Source organism: Convolutriloba macropyga, chromosome 11 (genome assembly GCF_964194025.1).
Source record: "Convolutriloba macropyga chromosome 11, txConMacr16.3, whole genome shotgun sequence".
Taxonomy (NCBI): domain Eukaryota; kingdom Metazoa; phylum Xenacoelomorpha; order Acoela; family Convolutidae; genus Convolutriloba; species Convolutriloba macropyga.
The window spans coordinates 16,276,254-16,302,736 of NC_134478.1; the positions used below are offsets into that span (position 1 = coordinate 16,276,254).

The following is a 26,483-nucleotide window of genomic DNA, read 5'->3' on the forward strand; positions in this document are numbered from 1 at the left end:
GTCGAGGAGTTGTTCAAATGGAACCAAACTCGGCATGGAGTATCCCCTGTGTAGGTAGAGCATAGGAAAAAAAAGATTTTTTAGTATAGCATACATAGGAAAAAAAATTCTTCTTCATACGTAAGTTTTCGAATATTTCGATTACTGAATTTTAAAAATAGGTCTTTTTCATCGGGTCAAGGAGTTGTTCAAATCAAACCAAACTGGGTATGGAGTATACCATGGGTACGTAGAGTGTAAAACAAAAAGAATTTTTGGTATAGCTTGCCTAGGAAAAAATTTAGTATTTCATACGGAAATTTCCTACTATTTCCGAATAATTTTGATTAAGTTTATTTAAAAATAGCTCTTTTTGATCGGGTCAAGGAGTTGTCCAAATCGAACCAAATTTGGTATAGAGTATCCCATGTGTATGTAGGGCCTAAAATGCCAAGAAGTTTTGCTATAGCTTGTCTAGGAAAAAAGTTAGGTTTTCATACGGAAATTTGCGATTAATTCCATGGAAATAACCGCAAATTTCCGTATGAAAAGCTAACTTTTTTCCTAGACAAGCTATAGAAAAAGTTCTTGGCATTCTAGACTCTACATACACAATGGATACTCCATACTAAATTTGGTTCGATTTGGGCAACTCCTTGACCCGATCAAAAAGAGCTATTTTTCAATATACTTAATCAAAATTATTCAGAAATAATAGGAAATTTCCATAAGAAATACTAACTTTTTTCCTAGGCAAGCTATACCAAAAATTCTTTTTGTTTTACACTCTACGTACCCATGGTATACTCCATACCCAGTTTGGTTTGATTTGAACAACTCCTTGACCCGATGAAAAAGACCTATTTTTAAAATTCGTTATTCGAGAAATACGCAAACTTCCGTATGAAAAACTAACTTTTTTCCTAGACAAGCTATAGCAAAAATTTTTTTTTGCTTTACACTTTAAGTACCCCCGGTATACTCCCTACCCAGTTTGGTTTGATTTGAACAACTCCTTGACCCGATGAAAAAGACCTATTTTTAAAATTCGTTATTCGAGAAATACGCAATTTTCCGTATGAAATAATAACTTTATTCCTAGGCAAGATATACCAAAAATTCTTTTCGTCTCAGAGTCTGCCTAGCTTGGGAATACTCCATACCAAGTTTGGTTGGATTTGGACAACTCTATGACCTAATCAAAGAGACCTACTTTTCAAAATTATTTAAAATTAACTACTCGAAATAATCGCAATGAAGTACTAACTTTTTTCCTATGAAGGCTAAAGCAAAAATTATTTTATTTTTAGACTCTATATAAACAGGTAATACTCCATACCGAGTTTGGTTTGATTTGAACAACTCCTTGACCCGATGAAATTTCTATATTTTTGATAATAGAATAAGCGAATAAGTCGATATTTCCGATTGAAATACCAAAATTTTTTCTAGGAAAGTTAGACGCACCATTCTTTTTGCATTACAACTTAAATAGTACTGGTGGTCTGGGATATCAATTTGGTTCAATTTGAACAACTCCTTGATCCGACAAAAAAGACCTATTTTTAAAAATCATTATTCGAGAAATTCGCAAATTTCCGTATGAAAAACTAACTTTTTTCCTAGGCATGCTATACCAAAATGTCGTTTTTTCCTATGCTCTACCTACACAGGGGATACTCCATACCGAGTTTGGTTCGATTTGGACAACTCCTCGACCTGACGAAATAGACCCATTTTTAAAATTCAATAATCGAAATATTCGAAAATTTACGTATGCAAAACTAAATTTTTTCCTAGGCATTCTATTCCACAAAATTCTTTTTTCCTATGCTCTACCTACACAGTGGATACTGCATGCCGAGTTTGGTTTTATTTGAACAACTCCTCGACCCGACGAAAAAGACCTATTTTTAAAATTCGTTATTTGCGAAATTCGCAAATTTCCGTATGAAAACCTAACTTTTTTCCTAGACAAGCTATAGCCAAAATTGTTTTCGTTTTACAATCTAGGTACCCATGGGATATTATATACCGACTCGACGAAATAGACCTATTTTTAAAATTGGTTAATTGCACTTTATTCGAAATAATAGCTACTTTACGTATGAAAAACTAACTTTTTTCCTAGGCAAGCCATAGCAAAATTTCTTTTTGATTTAGACTCAATATAAACAGGGGATACTCCATACCGGGTTTGGTTTGATTTGAACTACTCCTTGACCCGATGAATATTCTATATTTTTGAAAACAGAATAAGCGAATAAGTCGATTTTTCCGATTGAAAAACGAAAATTTTTACTAGGAAAGTTGGGTGGACCATTCTTTTAGCATTACAATTTAAATAGTACTGGTAGTCTGGAATATCAATTTGGTTCACTTTGAACAACTCCTTGATCCGACAAAAAAGACCTATTTTTAAAATCCGCTAATCGCGAAATTCGCAAGTTTCCGTATGAAAAACTAACTTTTTTCCTAGGCATGCTATACCAAAATGTCGTTTTTTCCTATGCTCTACCTACACAGGGGATACTCCATACCGAGTTTGGTTCGATTTGAACAACTCTTCGACCCGACGAAAAAGACCTATTTTTAAAAATCGTTATTTGCGAAATTCGCAAATTTCCGTATGAAAACATAACTTTTTTCTAGACAAGCTATTGCAAAAATTCTTTTTTGTTTTAAACTCTGTATAAACAGGGGATACTACATAACCAGTTTGGTTTGATTTTAACAACTCCTTGACCCGATGAAAAACACCTATTTTTACAGTCCGGACCATTCAGTCACGTAACCATGCTTAAAACACGAAAAGCGCACGTTTTAAAAAGACGAAAGTCAACGGATGCTAACTTCTGGCTAAGTAGTAACTTCTGGCTTTGCAGACTTTCATCATTTTAAAATGTGCACGTGAGTGTTTTAAGCATCATTTATGATGTCATGCAAATAAATGTATTTCAAAGCGTGAGTCTTGCATGACTTCTAAAAACTTATTAGTTCAGGTTTGGCCAAGTGTTTGATCACTCAGAGTTATACACGATGTAGCATGACGGCTAAAAATTCTGTACCGTTAGCAAATTTTGATTGTCACATTGGACATGAGCATAAAAATCAATTACGATGCTCATTCTACCAGATGCTTTCAAGAGTAAAAGTTTGTTTCTTTCCCAGTTTGTCTTTACCCATAAAAATTATTCCTTCCGATTACAACCCATGCCCCCCACGAAATTATAGTCTCTCCCACTATTGTGTTCTAATCATGATAATGATTGAGGGGGTGGGGGCTATAGTTATCTGACGACTAAGGGTGGGGGGGCATTAAAGTTCGAGATCGAAAATCGTTAATAACTTCTAAAATACGAACCAATCGAAACCTATATTCAGCACCTAGTTATAAGTTTCTAGATATAACAAGGAGTAAACCAAGCCATAGTAAATCACTTTTGGACCATCCATGCACGGAAAATTTCAAAATGCACGTTTGGTAACCCCCAAGACTTCAAGGGGGGGTGCACCACCTGCAGAGGCAAAATGCACCACCAAGACCACTAAAAACCTATATGCAGCACCTAGTTATTAGTTTCTACATATAACAAGGAGTAAAACAAGCCATAGTTCATCACTTTTGGACCATCCATGCACGAAAAATTTCAAAATGCATGTTTGGTACCCCCAAGACCTCAAGGGGGTGCGCCACCTGCAGAGGCAAAATGCACCAACAAGATCGCTGAAAACCTCTATGCAGCACCTAGTTATTAGTTTCTACATATAACAAGGAGTAAAACAAGCCATAGTTCATCACTTTTGGACCATCCATGCACGAAAAATTTCAAAATGCATGTTTGGTACCCCCAAGACCTCAAGGGGGGTGCGCCACCTGCAGAGGCAAAATGCACCAACAAGATCGCTGAAAACCTCTATGCAGCACCTAGTTATTAGTTTCTACATATAACAAGGAGTAAAACAAGCCATAGTACATCACTTTTGGAGCATCCATGCACGAAAAATTTCAAAATGCACGTTTGGTACCCCCCAAGACCTCAAGGGGGGGTGCACCACCTGCAGAGGCAAAATGCACCACCAAGACCACTAAAAACCTATATGCATCAACTAATTATTAGTTTCTACATATAACAAGGAGTAAAACAAGCCATAGTTCATCACTTTTGGACCATCCATGCACGAAAAATTTCAAAATGCACGTTTGGTACCCCCCAAGACCTCAAGGGGGGATGCACCACCTGCAGAGGCAAAATTCACCACCAAGATCGCTAAAAACCTATATGGAGCAACTAATAACTAGTTTTTACGTATAACAAGGAGTAAAACAAGCTATAGAACATCAATTTTGGGCCATTCTAGCCCGAAAAATTTCAAGATGCACCTTTGGTACCAAACACCTCAATTTGGGCAGTTACAGAGCTACAGAGACGAAATTTGGTGTTTTCCTGCTGGGGAACGCACTGAAAAAGGACATGGGTGCACTCAGGACATGTCACTGTCAGTTAATTAATCATTGAAAACATCCAGTACAGCTGTTTTACAACACCGAAATTTCGACCATCATGAAATTCGAGGTTTTGGAGTAATTCTCTAGTTCACCCCCAAAATGCTACAAACCACTGGCCAATTGCCATGAAAACATTTATCAGCAGTAACGAACTGCTTAATACCAACCGATTGCGCATATGTTGAGCAAATTTGGTTTGGTAGTTATTGAGAAATTAATGAAAACAACTTTAAACGTAGTGAAATCTTTGTCAAAATTATCACATCTCAGTTGAAATTATATCAAAATGCATGTCCCAAACGGCTGATTGACCAAAAAAGGACAGACCTCTTGCTTTGAGCATATCATGGCTGACATTCAGAAAGTTTTTTCATACGAAATTTCAGTTCCTATAACTCCTAAACAATCATTTTTTCAGGTTGTACCGAAATGCACAGAAAAAGCAGTAAAGAAGTCCGAGTGTTTGCCGTTTTTGAACACAAAACTTTTTGTTTAAGACTGGTATCTAATTATTCCCACAAAGTACATGAATTGAGCGAGATAACAAGTCTACGAACATACAAATTGATACGGTAATCGTGAAGATATCAATAAATCTGTTTAATGAGGTAAAATGTAAGGTTAAATTTTCTTGCAGTTTCAAGCCAAATTGTTAAAATCTACTCAATATTTATCATTAAAATAGCGTTGTGCAATAAAGATGCACTGAATATCAAGCTATACTGCTTATTTTGAGCCAATTTAAATCAGTATTTGATGAATAACTAATATAAACAGCATTGAACATGGTCATATTTTTCCCAAAAAACTCAGTTTTTAGTAGATATTAACTTGAAAAATGCGTCGAAAACGGTTGAAAACCATTAAATTATTCACTTCGTGGTTTCATCATACCATGTTCAACTCTTGGAATTGTTTTTATACAAAAACTTTTTTTCCATTTTAGTTTTTGCAGCTGTACCGATATGCTTTTCTTAAACATAAATAGTAGGAATATGAATTGCTTTGTTGCTGATTCAAATTAGTTTGACTCGATGTCTTTCTCTGGCCAAAACCTCAATGTAGGTAACATTTGGAGGCCACCCATACGTTAACATCATGTATATACTACAATGGTAACATTTTTGATGTGATATTAGACGTTTTTAATTGTGTAAATAATGGCGCCGCAAAAATTGTTAAGTGGCACTCTTATGAAAGTTCCAAACTTTTTTAGGGACCTCTTATAGCAGAATGGCCTTATTACTGAGGTGAACCTGTAGCTAGGCGCATAAAACTGGGGTCGATAAGTATTTTCCCGACAACTGACATTTCTCTACCAGCTTTTAAGAGGTTTTCTATCTATTTACAGCTCTGATAACATTATGAAAGGTGACGTTTTTGCATTATTTTATATATGACTGTTTTATTCAAATCATTAGGTCCAATTGCCTCACCTTACATGCCTGACAATAATAAAAGTCCATGCCGACCTTTACCGGCTGGCCAGCGGAGCATAAATGTTGCTTTCCTTAAAAATAAATAGTAGGAATATGAACTGCTTTGTTGCTGATTCCTATTAGTTTGACTCTATGTCTTTCTCTGGCCAAAACCTCAATGTAGGTAGTGTTTGGAGGTCAGCCACACGTTAGCACCATGTGTATACTGCAATGTGACATTTTTGATATGATACTAAACGTTTTTAAATGTTTAAATAATGTCACCGCAAAAATTGTTAAGGGGCACTTTTATGAAGGTTCCAAACTTTTTTAGAGACCTCCTATAGCAGAACAACCTTAGTACTGAAGTGAATTTATAGCTAGGGGCATAAAACTGGGGTCGAAAATTTTTTTTCCCGACAATTGAAATTTCTCTACCAGCTTTTAAGAGGTTTTCTATCTACTTACAGCTCTGATAACAATATGAAAGGTGACATTTTTGCATTATATTATATATGACTGTTTTATTTGAGTTCATTAGTTGAAATTATTTCAAGTTACATGCCAGACAATAACAAAAGTCGTGCCGACCTTTACCGGCTGACCAGCGGAGGCTAAATGTTGCTTTTCTTAAAAATAATTAGTAGGAATATGAATTGCTTTGTTACTGATTCCTATTAGTTTGACTCTATGTCTTTCTCTGGCCGAAACCTCAATGTAGGTAGCATGTGGAGGCCAGCCACACGTTAACATCATGTATATACTGCAATGGTAACATTTTTGATGTGATTTTAAACGTTTTTAAAAGTGTAAATAGTGTCACCGCAAAAATTGTTAAGTGGCACTTTTATGAAGGTTCCAAACTTTTTTAGGGACTTCCTATAGCAGAACGGCTTTTTTAATGAAGTGAACTTATAGCTAGAGGCATAAAACTGGGGTCGAATGTTTTTTTCCGACAATTGACTTATCTCTACCAGCTTTTAAGAGGTTTTCTATCTACTTACAGCTCTGATAACATTATGAAAGGCGACATTTTTGCATTATTTTATATATGACTGTTTTATTAGAGTTCAATAGGTCCAATTGGCTCAACTTACATGCCAGACAATAATAAACGTCCATGCCGACCTTTACCGGCTGGCCAGCGGAGCCTAAATGTTGCTTTTCTTAAAAATAAATAGTAGGAATATGAACTGCTTTGTTGCTGATTCCTATTAGTTTGACCCTATGTCTTTCTCTGCCCAAAACCTCAATGTACGTAGTATTTGGAGGCCAGCCACACGTTAACATCATGTATTTACTGCAATGGTAACATTTTTGATGTGATTTTAAACGTTTTTAAATGTGTAAATGATGTCACCGCAAAAATTGTTAAGTGGCACTTTTATGAAGGTTCCAGACTTTTTTAGGGACCTCCTATAGCAGAACAGCCTTAGCACTGAGATGAACTTATAGCTATGGGCATAAAACTGATGTCGAAATTTTTTTCCCGACAATTGAAATTTCTCTACCAGCTTTTAAGAGGTTTTCTATCTACTTACAGCTCTGATAACATTATGAAAGGTGGCATTTTTGCATAATATTATATGTGACTGTTTTATTTGAGTTCATTAGTTCCAATTGACTCAACTTACCTGCCAGATAATAACAAAAGTCCATGCCGACCTTTACCGGCTGACAAGCGGAGCCTAAATGTTGCTTTTCTTAAAAATAAATAGTAGGAATTTGAATTGCTTTGTTGCTGACTCCTATTAGCTTGACTCTATGTCTTTCTCTGCCCAATACCTCAATGTAGGTAGTATTTGGAGTCAGCCTCACGGTAACATCCTGTATATACTACAATGGTAACATTTTCGATGTGATTTTAAACGTTTTTAAATGTGTAAATAATGTCACCGCAAAAATTGTTAAGTGGCACTTTCATGAAGGTTCCAGACTTTTTTAGGGACCTCCTATAGCAGAAGAACAGCCTTAGCACTGAGGTGAACTTATAGCTAGCGGCATAAAACTGAAGTCGAAATTTTTTTTCCCTACAATTGAAATTTCTCTACCAGCTTTTAAGAGGTTTTCTATCTACTTACAGCTCTGATAACATTATGAGAGGTGACATTTTTGCAGTACATTATATATGACTGTTTTATTTAAGTTCATTAGTTCCAATAGACTCCAATTACCTGCCAGATAATAACAAAAGTCCATGCCGACCTTTACCGGCTGACAAGCGGAGCCTAAATGTTGCTTTTCTTAAAAATAAATAGTAGGAATATGAATTGCTTTGTTGCTGACTCCTATTAGTTCGACTCTATGTCTTTTTCTGCCAAAACCCTCAATGTAGGTAGTATTTGGAGGCCAGCCACACGTTAACATCATGTATTTGCTGCAATGGTAACATTTTTGATGTGATTTTAAACGTTTTTAAGTGTGTAAATTATGTCACCGCAAAAATTGTTAAGTGGCATTTATATGAAGGTTTCATACTTTTTAGGGACCTCCTATAGCAGAACGGCTTTAGTATTGAAGTGAACGTATAGCTAGGGGCATAAAACTGGGGTCAAAAAATTTTTCCCGACAATTGAAGTTTCTCTACCAGCTTTTAAGAGGTTTTCTGTCTACTTACAGCACTGATAAAATTATGAAAGGTGAAATTTTTGCATTATATTCTACATGACTGTTTCATTTGAGTTCCTTAGGTCCAATTGGCTCAGCTTACATGCCAGACAAAAATGAAAGTCCATGCCGACCTTTACCGGCTGGCCAGCGGAGCCTAAATTTTGCTTTCCTTAAAAATAAATAGTAGGAATATGAACTGCTTTGTTGCTGATTCCTATTAGTTTGACTCTATGTCTTTCTCTGGCCAAAACCTCAGTGTAGGTAGTATTTGGAAGTCAGCCACTCGGTAACATCATGTATATACTACAATGGTAACATTTTTGATGTGATATTAAACGTTTTTAAATGTGTAAATAATGTCACCGCAAAAATTGTTAAGTGGCACTTTTATGAAGGTTCCAGACTTTTTAGGGGCCTCCTATAGCAGAACAGCCTTAGTACTGAAGTGAGTTTATAGCTAGGGGCATAAAACTGGGGTCGAAAATTTTTTTCCCGACAATTGAAATTTCTCTACCAGGTTTTAAGAGGTTTTCTATCTACTTACAGCTCTGATAAAATTATGAAAGGTGCCATTTTCGCAATACTTTATATATGACTGTTTTATTTGAGTCCATTAGTTCCAATTAACTCAAGTTAAATGCCAGACAATAACAAAAGTCCATGCCGACCTTTACCGGCTGACAAGCGGAGCCTAAATGTTGCTTTTCTTAAAAATAAATAGTAGGAATATGAATTGCTTTGCTGCTGACTCCTATTAGTTTGACTCTATGTCCTTCTCTGGCCAAATTCTCAATGTAGGTAGTATTTGGAGGCCAGCCACACGTTAACATCATGTATTTACTGCAATGGTAACATTTTTGATGTGATTTTAAACGTTTTTAAATGTGTAAATAATGTCATCGCAAAAATTGTTAAATGGCACTTTCATGAAGGTTCAAAACCTTTTAGGGACCTCCTATACCAGAACGGCCTTAACACTGAAGTGAACTTATAGCTAGGGGCATGAAACTGGGGTTGAAATTTTTTTCCCGACCATTGAAGTTTCTATACCAGCTTTTAAGAGGTTTTTTATCTACTTACAGGACTGATAACATTATGAAAGGTGACATTTTTGCATTAAATTATATATGACTATTTTATTTGAGTTCATAAGGTCCAATTGGCTCAGCTTACATGCCAAACAGTAACAGAAGTCCATGCCGACCTTTACCGGCTGACCAGCGGAGCCTAAATTTTGCTTTTCTTAAAAATAAATAGTAGGAATATGAATTGCTTTGTTGGTGATTCCTATTAGTTTGACTCTATGTCTTTCTCTCGCTAATACCTCAATGTAAGTAGCATGTGGAGGTCAGCCACACGTTAACATCATGTATATACTGCAATCGTAACAATTTTGATGTGATTTTAAACGTTTTCAAAAGTGTAAATAATGTCACCGCAAAAATTGTTAAGTGGCACTTTTATGAAGGTTCCAAACTTTTTAGGGACCTTCTACAGCAGAACGGTTTTTGTACTGAAGTGAACTTATAGCTAGAGGCATAAAACTGGGGTCGAATTTTTTTCCGACAATTGAATTTTCTCTACCTGCTTTTAAGAGGTTTTCTATCTACTTACAGCTCTGATAACATTATGAAAGGTGACATTTTTGCATTATTTTATTTATGACTTTTTTATTCGAGTTCATTAGGTCCAATTGGCTCAACTTACATGCCAGACAATAATAAACGTCCATGCCGACCTTTACCGGCTGACAAGCGGAGCCTAAATGTTGCTTTTCTTAAAAATAAATAGTAGGAATATGAATTGCTTTTTTGCTGACTCCTATTAGTTCGACTCTATGTCTTTTTCTGCCAAAACCCTCAATGTAGGTAGTATTTGGAGGCCAGCCACACGTTAACATCATGTATTTACTGCAATGGTAACATTTTTGATGTGATTTTAAAAGTTTTTAAAAGTGTAAATAGTGTCACCGCAAAAATTGTTAAGTGGCACTTTTATGAAGGTTCCAAACTTTTTTAGGGATTTCCTATAGCAGAACGGCTTTTTTATTGAAGTGAACTTATAGCTAGGGGCATGAAACTGGGGTTGAAATTTTTTTCCCGACCATTGAAGTTTCTATACCAGCTTTTAAGAGGTTTTTTATCTACTTACAGCACTGATAACATTATGAAAGGTGACATTTTTGCATTAAATTATATATGACTATTTTATTTGAATTCATAAGGTCCAATTGGCTCAGCTTACATGCCAGACAGTAACAGAAGTCCATGCCGACCTTTACCGGCTGACCAGCGGAGCCTAAATTTTGCTTTTCTTAAAAATAAATAGTAGGAATATGAATTGCTTTGTTGGTGATTCCTATTAGTTTGACTCTATGTCTTTCTCTCGCTAATACCTCAATGTAAGTAGCATGTGGAGGTCAGCCACACGTTAACATCATGTATATACTGCAATCGTAACAATTTTGATGTGATTTTAAACGTTTTCAAAAGTGTAAATAATGTCACCGGAAAAATTGTTAAGTGGCACTTTTATGAAGGTTCCAAACTTTTTAGGGACCTTCTACAGCAGAACGGTTTTTGTACTGAAGTGAACTTATAGCTAGAGGCATAAAACTGGGGTCGAATTTTTTTTCCGACAATTGAATTTTCTCTACCTGCTTTTAAGAGGTTTTCTATCTACTTACAGCTCTGATAACATTATGAAAGGCGACATTTTTGCATTATTTTATATATGACTTTTTTATTCGAGTTCATTAAGTCCAATTGGCTCACCTTACATGCCAGAAAAAAGTAAAAGTCCATGCCGACCTTTACCGGCTGGCCAGCGGAGCCTAAATGTTGCTTTTCTTAAAAATAAATAGTAGGAATATAAACTGCTCTGTTGCTGATTCCTATTAGTTTGACTCTATGTCTTTCTCTGGCCAACACCTCAGTGTAGGTATTATTTGGAGGTCAGGCAGGCGTTAACATCATGTATATACTGCAATGGTAACATTTTTGATGTGATATTAAACGTTTTTAAATGTGTAAATAATGTCACCGCAAAAATTGTTAAGTGGCACTTTTATGAAGGTTCCAAACTTTTTTATGGACCTCCTATAGCAGAAAAGACTTAGTACTGAGTTGAACCTATAGCTTGGGGGCAAAAACTGAAGTCGCAAATCTTTTCCCGACAATTGAAATTTCTCTACCAGCTTTTAAGAGGTTTTCTATCTACTTACAGCTCTTATAACATTATGAAAGGTAACATTTTTGCATTATTTTATATACGACTGTTTTATTTCAGTTCATTAGGTCCAATTGGCTCAACTTACAAGCCAGACAATAATAAAAGTCCATGCCGACCTCTACCGGTTGGCCAGCGGAGCCTAAATGTTGCTTTTCTTAAAAATAAATAGTGGGAATATGAACTGCTTTGTTGCTGATTCCTAATAGTTTGACTCTATGACTTTCACTGGACAAAACCTCAATGTAGGTATTATTTGGAGGGCAGCCACGCGTTAACATCATGTATTTACTGCAATGGTAACATTTTTGATGTGATATTAAACGTTTTTAAATGTGTAAATAATATCACCGCAAAAATTGTTAAGTGGCACTTTTATGAAGGTTCCAGACTTTTTTAGGGACCTCCTATAGCAGTAAAGCCTTAGTACTGAAGTGAACTTATAGCTAGGGGCATAAAATTGGGGTCAAAAATTTTTTCCCGACAATTGAAATTTCTCTACCAGCTTTTAAGAGGTTTTCTATCTACTTACAGCTCTGACAACATTATGAGAGGTGACATTTTTGCGTTATATTATATATGACTGTTTTATTTGAGTTCATTAGGTCCAATTGGCTCAACTTACATGCAAGACCATAATAAAAGTCCATGTCGACCTTTACCGGCTGGCCAGCGGAGCCTAAATTTTGCTTTTCTTAAAAACAAATAGTTGGAATATGAACTGCTTTGTTGCTGATTCCTATTAGTTTGACTCTTTGTCTATCTCTGGCCAACCTCAATGTAGGTAGTATTTGGAGGTCAGCCGCACGGTAACATCATGTATATACTACAATGGTAACATTTTTGATGTGATTTTAAACGTTTTTAAACGTATTTAAACGTTTTTCCAAGCTTAAACTCTATCTCCAAACAAAACAAAGCATAATAAATCGCTAAATGACTATAAATGATAAAAGATAAATGATAAATGACTATAAAACAATATTTCCAATACATAAAAAATAAAAATAGGTCTTTTTCATCGGGTCAAGGAGTTGAACAAATTGAACCAAACTGGGTATGGAGTATACCACGGGTACCTAGAATGTAAAACAAAAAGAATTTTTGCTATAGCTTGTCTAGGAAAAAAGTTAGCTTTTCATACGGAAATTTTTGAATATTTCGAATATATAATTTCAATAATAGGTCTATTTCGTCAGATCGAGGAGTTGTCCATATCGGTCCAAACTGGGTATGGAGTATGCTGGGTATGGAGTATTTTTATCGATTCCGCTCACTCCGCTCATCTCTTGCATTTTTTGAGGGGAATTTGAGCGGACTCCTCGACTTGGGATTATTTTACAATACTGACAAAAAACAGCGCTTCATAAATGCAAAACCGATGAAACCCACAAAAACCGACAAATACCGACGTTTCGTACGCCATTTTTGTCGGTATTTCTTAGCTCCGGTCTTTTCATAAATTGAACGATCCAAAGTCTGGATCATAAACTTTTTTGGTCTTTCTGAGTCTTTTCATAAATGGAACGAGCCAAAGTCTGTATCATATCGCATTTTTGTCTGTACGAGTCTTTTCATAAGCGTTTTTGAACGAGCACATAAACGCACCAAAGTTTTGAACGAGGCAAAGTCTGGATCATAGGCGTTTTTGGTCTGCCTGGGTATTTTCATAAACAAAAATAGTCTGGATGGGTATTTTCATAGATTATATTGAGCGAGGACCTCAACCTGGGAAACTATTGAACTTTCTGTTTATAATATAATTTGTGTAGGCTTTTTTCAACGTCTGCTTGATTGTACCAAATCAAAATATTTATGCCACAGAAAACTCACTTCTTTAAGCGATGAATTTGGCGAATTTAGCGGAGATTTTGTTAAAATTTTTGTAAACTATTTCATTTCTTATGATTTTTAGCGGCATTTAGCGGTTTTTACCAAGCACACCAAGACACGGGGTATGATGAATCGGTCATTATTAAAATTGAAAATGTATTTTCTTTGTTGCAGTACAACATGATGTTGGTGTTGTCTTTCGTGGGAGTGGCTCTGTTCATTGGTCTCCCTCTCTGGTACAGAAAGGAGGTCAACACAGAACTCTACGCCAACATGGAAGATTCGATCTTCTATTACAATGGGGAACAGGCCACAGATGATCACAGTGTATTCTGGAACTACATCCAGATTTATGTATGGATCACTCCATCGTCTCGTTCAGTTCTTTTTGTGATTCAATTACAATCTATACGAAAATATTTTTGAACAAAGTTAAAGAGAACTTGATTGATCAATTTCACCATTTCGTTAACTAATCTGTTTTTGAAATACTTTTCAATACCCAATAATGTATCCTGCTTTTCTGGAATGGAACATTTTCCCAGTTTTTTCCTTACTGGGGGAGGAACTATATGCTCAACAGTTTTTTTTTGTTCAATCCATTATGGCCGATCGATATATTCATCGTAGAAAGCCCGTACAGCGTAGAATATGTAAATAAAAATATTTTTTTTTTAATGAATTTCGTTTTTTTTTCTAGGCAGTTATCGATTTGTGAACATTGCGATGACATCCTCTTGTTTTTGTTCACTTTTTACAGGATTTTTGCTCAATTTTTGGATAATTTTGATAATAGTTGTTAATTTTTTGTTAAAAAATAGTTCTATTGGTTTCACTTATAGACCCAGAGGAGGGTTGCTGACTCTTTTGGCATTCCGCCAACGTTAACTTAAAAATTGATTATTTTTTCAAAGTTTAGCCGTTTTTCATCAAATGGCGCCAAATCTTTCTTCGTCGCACCTTTTTTTTCAAATTTACCGGAGATACCGACGTCAAACTGCTGAAAGACATTAAAGTCATATAAAAAAGCTGGTTCTACTTCCGTTTCTGGAATAGAAAATTTCGCCAACTTTTTGCTGACTTGAAACAATTGTTATGCAAAATGAATTTCTCAACTTTGATATACTGACATTTTGTTCTTGAAGTATCTATTTAGGTTACAAATGGAACATTGAGCTGTAATTAACGAACGCGTAGCGTTACCAAGGCTAGTTTTGGTCTTTCCGTGATTTCTATCAGTCACAAAATATTGCGATTCCGTTGAGGCAAGGTCTTTTTTAAAAAATAGTTCAGCATTTTTTGTCTTCTTCTATGCTTTTTACAAACCAGAAAAGTTTCCAATAAAAATCCAATTTCTACTTGCTCACGTTTTTTTTTCAAAATCAGACCCCATGATCATAAATCATGTTTGGAGCGACAATTTCTTGGTTTCTAAGATTTCTTGGTTTCTAAGACAAAGTTTCCTCTTAATTTCATGTGTTTTGCCAGCTTTCGTTGTCTTTTCTGCGGTCTCATGACTAAGTATCAATAATTGAGGATCCAGCTTTCTTACCTAAATGGTATACTTGAACCACTTTGGATCACTTTACAATACCGAGTTATGTTTCTTTTTTTTCTGAAATGGAATATTTTCCCAGTTTTAATGTTCCGACGCACCTTAGTGGGAGAGAAACGATATGCTCAACTGGGTTTTTGTGTTGATTTCTCAAAAAGAGATTCAGCTTATTCTATAGGATGTTCACCAAAAGTCAATAAGTTCAATTGTTTAATTCCATAATTGTTCTACTAAGTATAAAGAAATTGTGCGAATCGCCAGTTAAAAATTCAATGCATTCGATGTTGCTTTTTTTCATGCTTCATTCCATTTTCCAAAAAAGTTTTCTCTGAGTCAAGAGTAATTTCAACTCAGCGCCTTTACTTTTTCGTTTTTGATCAATTTTGTGCTGTGAAAATTGTTGCTTTCGAAAACGTTGGAGGAATTTTGATCAATATTATGTCTGCTATAAAAATACTTACAAGAACCTTTCAGCCCATTGACCGCAATTCTTAAAATTTTAAGCAATTTTTGACATCTTGACTCGGGCTTACTACAGACATTTAATGATTAGCTGATTCAATAGTTCAATTATCTTCACCTCACTGACACCAGAAAACCAATTGAATGATTCATTGACGATGCTCCGGAATGGACTTAGAAATGTACTTGTAATGTATATGTAATTTTTTTGGTATTGGGCATATTTCGTAAATATCTGGTTAGTAATTATTGATCGGAGCTAGATTTATATATATATATATATATATATATATATATATTTATATATATATATATATATATATATATATATATTCGTCTTGCATGTTTTCAGTTCAAGTGTTGCGGAGTGGACAGGGAGAGCGACTACCAGTTTGTACCCTGGAACTCTGGAAGGGTTCTCAATCAGCTGTTCATACCACACTTGGGGAACGTTTCCAGGGTATGTTATTCTGGTGATGCAACAGTATTAGTCCACAAATCTATTTTTAACAACATTTTTTATAAATTTAAATTATTACTCAAAAAATTGATGTTTAAAAAATGTGTGTCCACCCGTGTTGAGGACAAGGACGAAAAAATGACAATATTTTTGTAAGAAATCGTCGCTTTCGTCGTTTTGTCGTCGTTTTGTCGTCGTTTTGTCGTCGTTTTCTTCGTTTTCATTAGTTTCCGTCGTTTAAGTCGTCTTTTAAGTGTAAGAAATGATCGTTTTTTCGTCGTTTTTTTTCTTTTCTTACGTCGTTTTTTTTTTCAAAAGAAAAAGTCGTTTTTTGGTCGTTTTTTCGTCGTTCATTTGCTCTTGAACTAGTTTTTCTCTATTAAATCGTTTTAGCATATCTGTATTATGGCCTGATAGCGGAGTGGTCAGTGCATCAGGTGATGTATCGTGGGTTCAATGGCTCGATTTCCCAGTGGGGATCCCGATTTTTGTCGTTTTTTTCTTACCTAAAAATAACGATGAGAAAACGATCATTTCCTACATGAAAATAACGACGAAATAACGAACACAACGGCGATTACCACGTAAGGGCTTTGATCGTTTTTGTCAAAGGAAAACGATTAAAAAACGACGATTTCTTACATGTGAAAAACAAAATTCCCCATCACGGGCAGCGCTCCATTTGATTAACTTTACAATCTCGGGTAGTTTAAAGGGCAGCAAAAGGGTCTGAAAAATTGTGAGCACACCAGAATCAGATTGTTTCACCTACAAGTGGCGTTTCAATTCTTTGATGTATGTCTTACAACTAGTTATTACATTTAGTAAGGTTACATAAAAAACACTGAAAACAAAAACTTTTCACCGGAGAAAAGAAATGATTCGATAAGCATATAGAGCACCTCCTTATCGTACGCTGATAAAAATTTTTCGCCTGTTTTGTTACCGGGCTGAAATTTAAACCCGGAATGAATTAAGAAATTCGATGAACTTCAGTGAGAAAATTTTTTTCTGAGAATTGAAGTTGATCACGTTGAGCTTTTAATTGTCACCGATTGAGCTTCAAAAAAAATTAACACATTTGCCACAATTTTGAAAAAAGATTTTACATTTTTAGAAATTTTTAAAGCTAACACCTCGACTCAGGTTCGGATGAATTCAAACTATCTTCTATCGAGATAAATTTTTTAACGATATTCATTTTTGATGAAACAAAAACCTGCCACTGAATTTAATCGTGCAAATACAAATAAAAACAAGGATGCTCGATAATGTGCGTTCGCACATGATGTTCCGACCCGAGCTCATCTAAATTTTTGACTTAATTTTCAACCAAACGAAGAGATAACAAAAATAGCTGTTTGATTTTATAAAAACCGTTACACAACCTAATTACTCATTGAATTAGATAATGACATGCCTCCTTACAGCGCTCACGAGATCTGCCGATAAAAAGACTACGAAAAAGAACATACAAAATAAGCAAAATCAAAAATTTCACGGCAGAACTCATTATCTAAATTTAAAAGTACCTAGTAGCAACGTCAAAATGCAATCAGATAAAACCTCAACTAAAGAAATTTAAATTTTCCTAAATAAAAAGCAGATGAAATTTGGACTTAACGAGACTAAGCAACAAGTCGACAAAAAGAAGAAATAATGAGGCGAAATTCAAAAAACAATCATCATTTTGCAAAGCAAATATCTTAATGTTTTAAAAATCATTAGCTTATAGCGGAATAATTCTTGATAAATTTACTAAAAAGTAATTATGAAACCATTGGAACCTGTCTTTCGTTAGACTAAGCCATTGGAACGGACTAAAGATGCAGAAAAAATTACAAACAGTTTGCGGAAACACAAATTATTCAAATTATTGAAGCCACTAAAATCATTAGCTATTATCTGTATATTATGTGTTTTTATTTCAGTTTTTATTTATATTAATTTGGCTGACATTTTACTGAAGAAATAAATAAGTTTATTCGGGCCACCTTTGAAAATCATTGAGGTCTGTTGTTACACGAATGTGCTAAAAGAACAGAAAACGAAACGCGAAAACACCACTCACAAAAATTTTAAGAATACCATATTGTCCAACAAACAAAACATCAATTACGACATAATATGAGTAGATATGTTAGTTTTTGAGTAACAGGGAATTGGATGGGACCACTCAATGATGAGAACAAAATACAAGTTGACAAAAAGAACAAAAAAGTTTGGAAATCTTCGAAAGTGTATAAAATAAAAAAAAATTAGAACTAATTGCTATAAACTGACTACTTTTGGTAACATCATTCTTTGAATCCTCAATTACAAACCTTTGACACCCTTCAGCTTTTAATGGCTACCTAAAGGACAAAAAAACAAGCAAGATTCGCAAATCCAAAATAAGAATGAGCGAGAAAAGGGTCGAAGCCAATAAAAAAATGAATTTTTCTGTGAAAACGTTTCTATTTTCAAATAATTTCTAACGGCAAAAATGTCTAAAATTTTTCTTCTTTGGATAATATAACTATAATCAACAAAAATCATTAAACACTTTAAAACCATGAAATTTTTTGTATCTATAGCTTTCAACAGAAGCTAATAAATACACTAAGTTATGCCTCGATGGGACAACAAGGATATTTGTTCTCCATAATCATCAATAGGACAATACAACAATCCATTGACTATGAAAACAACAAATACAGGCAAAACCCACAAATTCAGTTGAAAAGTTTGAGATGAAACTGTCGAAGCCCTTTAAACTATAAGCTTCTTTCTGAAAACTTCATCTAAAATCCAATGAATGTATTTTGTGAGCCAAAAGGCACTATCAATATTAGGATATTGTAAGACTTCAAATGAAAGCAAATTTACGAAAAAAATATCCAAAAACTTAAAAATAAAATTATGAAAACACGTGCACCGTAGTCATAAAAACGAATAGTTAGAAGATAAAATCACCAACTAGATAAACTTTGTTTTAAGTAGAATCAAAGGGTCCTGTCTTTACTCAAACTGACTGACAATTAACAAAAATAAGTTTGAGATTGGTTAATCATCAAAGAAGTTGTTCAGAAAATGATTTTTAAAGACTTAAGAGCCATTAAATACAATAGTTTTCAACGGCAGTCAGAAGATACGCTCAATTAAACCTCAATGACAGTGCGAAGATAATTGTCAAGCATAGGTTATCGATAAGACATCACAAAAAGTTTTATGACTGTGAAATCAAAAACAAATAAAGTCGAAAACCAAAAAATGAGAGAAAATAGTGTCGAAGTCATTTAAACCATAGGTTTTTCCCTATAAACTTTATCTTGGATCCATCCGTCTCCTGTATGCCAATGAGAGCTATCAATTTTAGGATAAGTTGATAAGATTTCAAAAGGAACCAATAATACGAAAATATCCAAAAATTAGAAAAAAATATTTTGAAATCTTGTGGCATTGTTTCATATAGCCCATAGTTAGTCAACAATGCCAACCAGATTAATTTTGGTTGCAGTAGGAAAAACAAGTGTCCTTCCATTACTAAGAATGACTTACACTTCACACGAAAATAAGTTTATGATTGTATAATGTTAAAAAAAATATGAAAAATCTATTTTTAAAGTTTTATCAGCCATTAGCTGTCCACTCAAAGCACTAGGTAGGTTCATTTAATGCTTATTACAGAAAATATTGCAGTTTAAGTCAACGAGTCTATGCCACATGGCTCCTAAAATTAGTGAAACCACAAAAAGTAAATCAAAATTTCAATCAAAAATACAAAAACTCAGAGTTGAAGCCAAAAAAAACATGAGCAATTACTTGAAAACGTAATTTTTGTTCATTTGGCTTCATTTGACTGTAAATGAGGTTTTTTTTGCATCGGAATTTCGACATGAAAAGTAACTAGTTTCTAGGTGACTTAAAAAAACAAAAAATGAAAGGTTTTCTAATAAAGTGCTCTCAAATAGAATTCGAATTTTTTTAAATAAACTTCCCTATGAGACCAGAACTAGTCTTTTTATCGCCTTTCGTCTATTAAGAACCCAAAATTGATTCATTTTGTGGCGTTAAGTGTAATTTTGAATTACTTTTTTATAGAAAAATATCTTAATTTGAAGAAAAATTACACAAAAAGTGAACAAAACTTCAATCCTCGATAACTCCTCGAAAAATTCAAATTTCAAAAAAAAAATCTTTTTAGTTTTGAATTCTACGCGGGACGAGCTTTTTAATGATACCCTTCCCATTTCTCTGCGATGAATATATCGATCGGCCAAAATTGTCTGAATAAAAAAAAACATTTGAGTATATAGTTCCTCCCTCCACAATTGGGGTCGGAACAAAATACTAATTGATCACGCGAACCTAAGTACTCAGCAAAGTTTATTGTTACAAATTTTATGTATTATTAAATGACCATTAACTTTTTAAACGACTAGTATACTGATGACTATGTTTAAGGAGTACCCAGCCTCGTGTTGTTCCTACTTCTCTGAAGACAGACCCACTCTCAAGACTCTGAAGAAGGGAACCTGGGAGATTAACCAAGTCTACATTACAGACTGCTACGCTCAACAGCCAAACCCTCCGTTCTCTTACTTACATGTAAGACATAGACTAACCTAAACAAACTTTGAAACTTTTTCTAAGTTTCATTTCAGCTGCTAGTTTATACCAGAGAAAAAGTTTTCCTTTAGAGAAGAGATCACTTGATGTGCTTTGGCCTGCAACTTGAGATCGAAATCATCAATTAATCTTTCAATTTCGAAGAATTTTTTTTCAATTTTCAAGAAGTTATTCCTCTTGAAAACAATTTGTTCACTTTTACGTACCCCAGTCGAGTCTGCACAAACTTATCATAAATAGAGCCGAAATCTTTTAGCGCCTTAATATTTTTCAAGAGATAGTTAGGACATAGTTTTTCACAACAAATATCTTTTCTCACATCTAAATTAAGCTGGGGAAATTCTTTTCACGAATTAACAAAATGGCGCCTCATGAAGAGACCTAAAGACTATATTTATTTTCTGGGGCTTCTGATTTGGGCAAAATAGATGAAAAAATAAGCAAAACTCTGACTACATTATCTGCAAGACGATTCAGCTCACCTTGTATTCGCTAGAAAAATCTGTACAATGTTTTTTTAATGAGCCGAACTTGAGAACAGTATTTAAAGAACAAGTCAAAGGAAAGGGTAAGTAAGTTTTGCCGAATTCTTTTTGAGGTTCGAAAACGTTTGTTATCATAACAAACGTCAGTCGCGGACAGTCTTTACAAAATTTGAGGCCGTGACTTCGGTAGCGATGAGGTTTTGTGTTGGGTACAGGTGATTGCAGGCCGAATCGGCAGAACCAATTGAACGGGCATTTTTTTTACAAAAAAGCAACCTCGATCAAAAAGCAACCTCGGACAAAAAAACCTTATATTAGCCTAAAGTCCACGAATATAACTACGAATAAACCAACAGTCCTAGACCAAAACACCAAAAGTACAAAAAATCTAAAGTCATCATCAGGTTCTTTATTGAACGCAAGAATAGTTTGGAGTGTTAGTTTCCGTGAGTAGCATTTTTTTAGGCGTAGAGCATGTTCCGTATGATCTTTTTTCGAGCGCAAGAATTTTTTGATAAGTTCGGTTTCAAAAAAGGGAGGAATCTTTAGTGTCCTTGCCATACAACTTAGAAAAAGAGATGCTCAATATCAAATCTAATGAATGCTCATTTATTTCTCTTCACAAACAATTGAGTTTTTGTTCATAAGATACTCAAAGATATGATATCGTTCTATTCAGAGAGAGATTTCAAGCATAATTCTTTTTTAAAAAATACGCATTTAAAAAAGTACTTGTTTCTTTAGGGTTGTTACCGGAAGACGAAGAGCATGCTGACCACTAACATGACTTTGTTGGGAAGCATTTCAGCAGCACTCTCTGTTCTAATGGTAAGACAAGGCCGAAAGTCTTCAAACTGTCTAAGTAATCCTACTAAGTCAGAATAATAAGAGTGAACAAAAATTTACTATTCAGAGTGTAAATTTTGTTTACACCCTTCCCCTCTTATTACACTGTTTTTTAAAATTACATTCTTTAATTACACTCTTCCACCCTTAATTACGCGGAGAAATAGGGGTGTAATTTTTTTTACACTCTTTACACTCTTTTCCCCGTTATTTTTTAAGGGGAAAATCCTCGGCATGAAATAATTTAGCGAAAGATCAATATTTCTGATTTTTGCTTTCTGTTTTTCATCCGAACCCTCAACATCTTGCACAAACGTATTCTCAGTTTAACACAATGTACAAGAGCATAAATGATACCACAATTGTAGGCACAAAAATCAAACCAATGCCGTACAGGGAAGCCCAGGCCAAAATGACCTCTGTTGAGACCTTGTCCAGACCATTGTCAAGACTTTTGTGTATTCGAAGAGTCCAGACTAGGTTACTCGAGTGCTCAATACTTAAGTGTGCATTCGAATATGGTCTCACTGGAAATTTCTTTGGTCTGGGACCTCGGCCTGGGTAGAAAAATACTCTATTGTATTTTGACACTTGCATAAATTTCTTTTTTTAGATAATAATGTTCCTGATGGGATGCTTCGTCATCGCGGCCAACTCCCCAATTGAAGCGTGAACAGACAACACAACCAACTGAACATCTCAATCAATGAACTGTATATAAATATTGTTCATAAACAAAGAAAATATTGTAAATATTGAGTTAATACATCAGAAACAGACTGTATCAAAGGTGTGTCAAAAATTTTTAAACTAACCAATAACGGTAGAAATTAAGTTAAACTTATTGCAGATTATTTTTTGGTCGAGTGCTTCGCATTTCTTGTTCAAATGCGTTTTTTAAAGCAGAATGGGTTTTCCGAGAATTAATATCAGAGTCACTCAAAAATTTAGACTGTAAAAGATTTAGGATGCTTATCGTAGAACTTTATTAAGCATATTCTTAGTAGCTAATAGACCAAAAAAAAATTGATTCCAGGTGAACAATGATTGTGCGAGATCTGAGACAACTCGTATAATTTCTTACACTAAAAAAAACTTTTTTAAAATTTAATTTGATCAAGTAAGAACTGATCCTACTAATATGAGGAAATATTTAAGTAAAAATTTGTGTATGTATTCAAAAATGGGAGAATATTCACGCGAGGCTGACTTTTTGTTTCGCTTGACCAAATCGGAGCTCTTTCAAAAAGTAAAATAGGAAAGGAAATGGTATTTTTTTGTGCGGGGGTGGAGGTAGGGGAAGATCTGAGGAGGATAAAAAATTCTATTAAGGTATTTGCTAGAAAATTACTCAGCAAATTAGATAAACATAATTCTGTTCGATCGTGCTAATTTGCTTGAAAGAAAAAATTAGAAAATTTTCTAATAAGTATTTATTCCAAAGACGAACAATTGAAAAAAAATGCTCTTTTTTGCAAGCTTTTCCCCTTCTAAAGACAATTTTAGAATTTTGTAGTTAAATAGATTTTCTAGTTAACCAAAAAAGAAGAAATCGTAAATCGGATTCGCTTTTAGTTTCCATTCTTCTTTAAGACATTAAACTTTCCAATGCCATATAGATAGTTTTTCTGCTGTGATACTCTTTTTATCCAAGAAAATGTCTTTTCTAGAGAAAAAGGAAAAAATAACAAAGTTGAAGTTTTCGTTTATTACTTTGATTGTTTTCCGGCCCCTCGAAAAAACAATTTTGCAAAAAAGCCTCTATCTGTTAGGCTAATTGATTCAACTGCAAAAGTGTGGGAACATTATTACAATTTTTATTTAATCAAGAAAGAAAAGGATGAAATGTTTTCTAAAGAAAATATTTTGAGTTCATAAAATTATCTGCGCGCCTACGCTGAGAATTTAAACAAACACAATTATATACTTTTCATTTTAATTCGAGTTAAAATTAAAATATTATGACAAAATTGAGAGAATCGAGACAAAAAATACAGAAAATAAAGTGGTGAAAAAGAAAATGTTTTTTTTTTATTTCTATATTGCGTTCGTTGTTCTTGACGTTAACTTGACTTCGGAATTGAAACTCTTCGTTGGTCTCTAATTGAACATTAAGTTAGGTTAACAGGAAAAACAAGAAACAAGAAACAAGGATATCACTTGTTTTTTTTTTTGCTTGCAGAAAAAAATTAAGAAAAACAATTCAGGAAAATATTTGTAAAAAAAACATGTTTCTGTATTTTAAAAATTTTCGTTCTGCCTATTACCTTTCCTTTTTAATTTTTTTTTTGCATTTTGCGCTTTAATATGACGAAGAATAACTTTCTCGTCGAAATTCGTTCTTTGGAATTGGTTCCTTAAAGGAATTCACAAACAAAACAGGAAACACAAATAGTGGGGGGAAAGAACGAGAAAAACTGATTTTGTTTTTCAACTTCCGTACTTCAGATTCGAACTGAAATTTATGCTTGCGGTGTTCTGAAGTTCTATTTCTCATTAGCCGTCTTTTTTATTAGATCTTCCATAGGGATCCTTTAGATGTTATAACTTCAAATAATAAAAAACGGGGAGATTTTTTGAGTTGAAACGCTTCTGTCCGAAACGCAGCAAGAAATTAAATGACACGAATTCATCCTGTCAATTAGGGTTTTTATAGGACGATGGTTTTGAGCCAATTCATTGCATGAGCAGGGTTCAAGGCATGAAGAACTGAAAAAAGGAGAAATTTCTTGTTGTCATTACTGCATCCGTCTTAACAACTGTTGCTGGATTGAGCCTGAAACACACTTTCTTCTGTTGTTGGTTAACATTCGATTGAATCTACATGCTTAAGCTTCGTAAAAAAGGTGCCAGTACGAAAAATTTAAACACTTTATAGTCTTACTTTTTCTTCCAATTGTCACGTGAATTTTTAACAGAATACATTTTTGCTTTGTTTGATGCAAATTGCTCTAAACCGGCAAATGTCCTTTTGAAGACAAAAAAAATTGAAATTAACTTCAAATTTAACAATCTTACTGACACTAATTTTGTCAACTTCTTTTTATTCGGGTAACTCATTTTGAAATAGAAAATTAATTATATCTTTTTCTGACTATTTGAAAAGAGTTTTATTATTTGAACAAATCTTCAGTGAAGAAAAAAACAGATGATAAAATTCAGTAATTTTTGCTGCCTCCAACGGAAAAATTTATGGCGTCGTTCTTTTGCAATAGCTGACTGTTATTTAAAGATAAATTTTATGCAGAGTATTTGCTATTTAAGAACATCAATTTTCTGGGAAGCTGCGTTGTATTGCAAAAATTGACAGTGTATGTGGTTTAATATCAGTTAAAATTAACAAATCAGGTTCCGGGTTTTGATTTTTTTGTTGTAAATTTTAAAAAAAACTGAATTTTGTTTTAAATTAAAAGAAATTTAATTAAAGTTTTAAAATCTAAAAAAAAACTGTAATTAGGGCTGCTCCAAAAATTGCTTAAATTGGATTTTTTCGAAATTGGTTGCGATTTTCTCTTCTCAGAACAAGAAAAAATTTAAACAAACTTTAGTTCTATGTTGGGAATTTTTGTGCAACGCATTGTCTCGCACGAGCAGCCTTGTTTAAATTGATTGAATAGTTAAAACTCAAATAAAACTGTTTGAAGAACCTTGACTCCATTTGTTATCACCAGTAGTGAAAAAAGAACCTCATACCAGAAAGTCAATCAAGACTCGGAGACATCTTAGTCTCGGCTTGGAAAGCGGAAACCTGCTGCAATTGATGCATCTGTTACTTCGTCACTGCAATCCAGCTCTCACTAATGCAGCTGCAAATACAGGATTCGCATTGAAGGCAGATGAATGAAAGTATTGCTTCCACGACGATAACTGCTCAAAAATGGAAATAAGTTGTCCCTCCTGCAATCGAAGACCTTGGCGGAATATCGACAACTTTCAGAATTGGTCGGCTGTGTTAAGTGATAATCGTTCTTTCCAGACATTCGTGCAGGGGTTGTCTAGCATTCAGTAATTTCTGTTCAAGCACAAGCTTGATTTCCTTAATTTGTTTTGATTGATTGATGACTTCTGATTTGTTTTGATTTGTAAAATTTGCGGGTTTTATGTTTTACCGACGTGTGCAACCTAGCAATTCATTGTAATCTGGAAATCTCTTGTTAATAAGTAGTAAACATTGGTGACCCTTTTTAACGACAAACACATTAAAAAGCAACCAAACTTCTGAAATTGAAACACTGAAAAAAAGGTAACAAAAATCAGGGAGTACTTTAAAAAATTTTTTCAATACTATTTCCATTGTTCCTATAACTCAAAATGTTTGCTGTATTTTAGAACCCTTTAGAAAGGAGCTGTCACTTAGCGACAATAACGAAGAACCAGAAAAAACAAGATAGAGAGTTGACAAAAAAAAGAAGAAAGAAAGGCAAATAGATAAGTACAAAAAATGTGTAACAAGAAATGACGTCTACGGAAAATTGTCTCTCAGCAA

At 34.2% G+C, this 26,483-nt stretch overlaps 1 protein-coding gene across 1 annotated transcript in view; it reads left to right on the plus strand.

Moving 5' to 3' along the window:
* Positions 1-22,848, plus strand: part of LOC142349331 (tetraspanin-18-like) — a 39,224-nt gene extending 16,376 nt beyond the window's left edge. Inside the window, exons 4-8 of the mRNA XM_075400807.1 lie at positions 13,753-13,932; positions 15,948-16,055; positions 20,502-20,645; positions 21,896-21,979; positions 22,611-22,848. Coding sequence (XP_075256922.1) covers positions 13,753-13,932; positions 15,948-16,055; positions 20,502-20,645; positions 21,896-21,979; positions 22,611-22,670 — 576 coding nt within the window. The 3' untranslated portion in view covers positions 22,671-22,848. The remainder of the gene's footprint in view (positions 1-13,752; positions 13,933-15,947; positions 16,056-20,501; positions 20,646-21,895; positions 21,980-22,610) is intronic.
* The last annotated feature ends 3,635 nt before the right edge of the window (positions 22,849-26,483 follow it).